Source organism: Arachis duranensis, chromosome 9, assembly GCF_000817695.3.
Source record: "Arachis duranensis cultivar V14167 chromosome 9, aradu.V14167.gnm2.J7QH, whole genome shotgun sequence".
NCBI classification, from domain to species: Eukaryota; Viridiplantae; Streptophyta; class Magnoliopsida; order Fabales; family Fabaceae; genus Arachis; species Arachis duranensis.
The window spans coordinates 23,745,508-23,749,578 of NC_029780.3; the positions used below are offsets into that span (position 1 = coordinate 23,745,508).

The 4,071-nt window shown below is 34.3% G+C and overlaps 1 protein-coding gene and 1 long non-coding RNA gene across 2 annotated transcripts; both read left to right on the forward strand.

The window, feature by feature from the left end:
* Positions 1 to 995: 995 nt before the first annotated feature.
* Positions 996 to 1,540, forward strand: LOC107465158 (flavin mononucleotide hydrolase 1, chloroplatic-like). The gene is given in 3 exon segments (XM_052254234.1): positions 996 to 1,299; positions 1,382 to 1,469; positions 1,528 to 1,540. Coding segments are annotated over 3 exon segments (381 nt in total). The 5' UTR covers positions 996 to 1,019.
* Positions 1,541 to 1,553: 13 nt separating this feature from the next.
* On the forward strand, positions 1,554 to 3,023 carry LOC107465160 (uncharacterized). Its single transcript, XR_008002836.1, has 3 exons — positions 1,554 to 2,084; positions 2,194 to 2,274; positions 2,793 to 3,023. It is a non-coding gene; the product is annotated as an uncharacterized LOC107465160 (long non-coding RNA).
* Positions 3,024 to 4,071: the final 1,048 nt, after the last annotated feature.

Sequence of the window (4,071 nt, forward strand, 5' to 3'; positions counted from 1 at the left end):
CTTCGTTGCCATCGTCGTACGACCTCTCTCCGCCGTGCTCTTGTCTTACGAGCTCCTTCCGCGCCACTCTCGTCGCTGCTTCTTCTCTCCTCGCCGGAGGTTTGTCATCATCTCTTCTCGTCGCCGTTAGTTCAAGTAGGCCTCCGCCTCCTTCTCGTCCATATCCCTAACCCCTTCCATTGTGATTCTATTCTGATTTCATTATCCCTAGCCCTAGCCCTAGCCCTGTCCCTTCCCTGTTGCTGCTGCTAATTTCACAGAAAAATAAAAATAATACTAATTAACTTCATTCATTTTTTAATTTGTTGAGATATCGAGATCTGTTCTTAATTAACTTAAAATTATTGATAAGTTTCTACAAATTTGTTGAGATATTGAGATATTGAGATCTGCAATAGTTGGTGATGTCTGCTCTGGCTACTTACATGCGCTGTTTGATGTCTTTGCAGAAGTAAACCTTCTGCAGAAAGTTCCGGCTATTGTTCATGGAAACTTGAAGCTCTCCGAGAGGTAATTCTTGATAAGAAACCATGCTTTTTAACCCTTCTTTCTTATTTGATTCTACACTTAAATGTCAAAGGAACAAAAATTGAACAAGTCCTTTCAGGAGGAGCTTAAAATATTAAAGCTGGATAGAGACAAAGTGAGTTTATATTATATATTTCGTCATTGTAACTGAAGCATTCTTTTGCTCACCGTGAGATAAAAAGAATCATTCTGTTTGTAGTTATACTATGGGGAGGTCATAATTTAAAAGTTTTTAAGGACGGAAGGGATGTTGAATTAGAAGGTTGGTCTAACATTTTGTTGCTAGAGCTGATATCTTAGTATTAGTCATTACATGATACTATTTTAGTTTAATATAATACATTGAAAATCTGACTTTTAAGAACCGCAAAATGCTGATGTCGATAATTTTGTTCATAGATCAAGTCATTTTAGATCAACTCCAGATTGTCTACATTTCTTCCAGATAAAGTCATTTCAGATCAATTTCAGATTGTCGATATTTTAGTTTCATGTGTGTTTCCATCACAGGCCTTAAAACTTGCATGACAAGTGGATATTCATACATTGAAGGAATTGAACATTTGCTTCTTTCCTTAAAGCAAAACAACTATGAGATGCATGCTTTTACAAATTAGCCCATATGGTAAGACAGTTGTTCTTATTATGATTTTAGTTTTTTGGCTCCCCACAGTCTTCTTCAGAATGTCTTGTATTGTAGGTACCAACTGATTGAAGACAAGTTAGAACTATCAAAATATTTATCTTGGACATTTTGTTCGTGTACATATGGTATAGCACAACTTGTTTTGATTTGATAATATGGGATGAAGCATAAATTCACAACTTGTTTTGATTTTATAATGTGTTTCAGGAAAGAGGAAGCCTGATACTGAGTTCTTTATGGAAGCTTTTGAACATCTTAAAGTTGATCCAGCAAATTGTATATTTGTAGATGACAGGTTTCTTCTCTTTCTCTTTATATACTGTACACTATTCGGTTATTGTCATCTATATGAGAATGAGTATTTAACTTACTGTTGCTCTTGTTTCATTCTCAAAATGAAGTTTTTCTGTTGGGAAAAAATGTAGCAAAATTTTAAAATTCTTTTACATAAGAATAAATTTAAAAAAAGTAGCGTTATATGGCAACCAAGGCAGAGGAGTGGGCAGTGGCCCTTCCTCTTTGAATAACTCTACCACCTCCGTACCTGGCAAATCCTCAACACAAGTGAGCTTTAACTTTTGCAAAATGCATATTCCTTGTTAGTTGGATCTGCTTCCAATCAGTTACTCCCCTTCCTCCTGGAGTCCTGGTCCCTTATTAACATCACACTGTTATTGTTGTCTTTCAGAGGTCCTTGGGGTGCACTTTCAGCTATCCCTGAGAAAAATGCTATTTCTGTTAATTCTCAGGTTTTTATATTTCCTTTTCTTTTTCTCTTTTAGTTTAAAGAATATCATTTTTCATAACAGTTTGTTTCATTGATTGAGTGTGTTCATGCTTCCTTGTTCAATTACAGGGGGGATCTGTTTTCTCTGCTTCTGGTGATTCTTGTGCATATTGTTGGGATGTGGTATGTATTTGTGAGGGGTGAATATAATTTTTTACGAGGTTTCTTGGTATAAATTGATTTATTTGTTGTATCTGTTGTTCTCCTTGGCTAACAAGTCTTAATACTGTAGGAAACTGGTAAAGTAAAAATGGTATTTAAGGGGCACTTGGACTACTTGCACTGCATAGTTGCTCGCAATTCATCCAATCAGGTCTTGAGTCTTAACCCTATGACTTCTGTTAGTTTCACTAGTTGATGATCATTTTATCTATTTTGCTGTAATAATATTTCTTTATCGAAAAAGAAAAAAATAACTTTGTATTTATGCCCTAATTTTTTGTGGCCATATTTATGGAATATAAAGTGCTACACACCTTTTTGCAGGCAATTAAAGATCTAAATAGTGGATGTAAGAGGAAAAGGAGTGCTCCTACTGATATTACTAGTAGTCTAAAATATAGAGCAGATCGATAACATGGAGTCTAATAATTTGGTTATTGTCCTATCATTCTATTGTTTATTGAACAAAAATTGAATGAGCTATGGACTTTTGGAGCTTTTAGGATTGAGTGCATGCACTTTTAGACTTGAGACATTAGGGAATATATGGGCTAGTATTTTAAAATCTGATTGCTAAACATCCCTGCTGCTGCCATTTATTCAGAATTCTCACCCCACTCTATGTACTCTTAAGTGTTCTAACTCCTTTTTTTTAATACCAATGTTCAGATCATAACTGGTTCAGAGGACAGGACTGCACGAATTTGGGATACATCTTTCTGTAAATTATTTGGTTCATTAAATATATTTGTGCAGAATTTTGGCTTATACTTTTTTTTTTGTTTCATTAAATATACTTGGTTCATTAAATGCCACACCTTTTTCTCTTCATTCGTGATTGAAATATGGCAATGGATTTTCCCCCTTTCATTCTTCCCTTATGATATCTAAAAAGTATTGCTCAAGATTGTATTGTACTATTTAAAGCATGTTTAGCTTAGCATTTTGAAAGAACCAGGCCATGGTTTGGACATTTTGAAAGATAAAGTGAACAAGTATGCTCTGCACATTTATTATCCTTAATAAAAGTTCAACAACTAAGACTTGAAATAATAATCACACTAATCTAAAAGTCCAACGTTTAATGCTAATGGAAGCACTACTATATAATCCTAATTTACCCGATATTGTTCCATGTTGGTTATAGTATTTTCTAGCTGGCGTTCCATTGACGAGTTTTTATAAAATTGATATATATGTGTGTTGAAAATAATAATACTCCATCTTCTTTCGTTGATGATATTATGCCTAAAATTAATATTAAGTTGTTTTTAATAAAATAATACTCCATCTTCTTTATATAGTTGAAAATTAGTCGAAATTACTAAGCCGTCAATTTGGCCGTCGATTTTAATGATGTTTCTTGTAGTGATAATAGTATAATACTAACTTTCATAATTGATCAGCACAATAACCACTACCTATCACTTTCATAATTCTTTCTGATCCATCAGAACATCACAACTCAGAGTATTCAGGTATTGTTTTTTCTTGTATTGTTGTCTTGCATTGCTTTAAACTACTATGATCACATTTTCAATTACATATATGAAGTTCAATCCTGTCATTTAAAACTTAACTATATAGGAGATTTTAAGAATTGGAGGTTAATTACTTGCAATTATCTAACCATTCTTGTCCATGCTTGGCTTTCTTGTTGCTATTTCATTTGGATTAATTTCTTGACAGCTTGCAGATATGTGTTACTGGTGCGCAAAATTGTGAACAATACTTTTCACAACTCTCATAATCCCCGGACATGAACCCCAAAAACTTGGTGGCTCAATACCATGGCATTACACAACTTCGCACAACTAACCAGCAAGTGCACTGGGTCGTCCAAGTAATAAACCTTACGCGAGTAAGGGTCGATCCCACGGAGATTGTTAGTATGAAGCAAGCTATGGTCATCTTGTAAATCTTAGTCAGGCAAACTCAAATGGATATG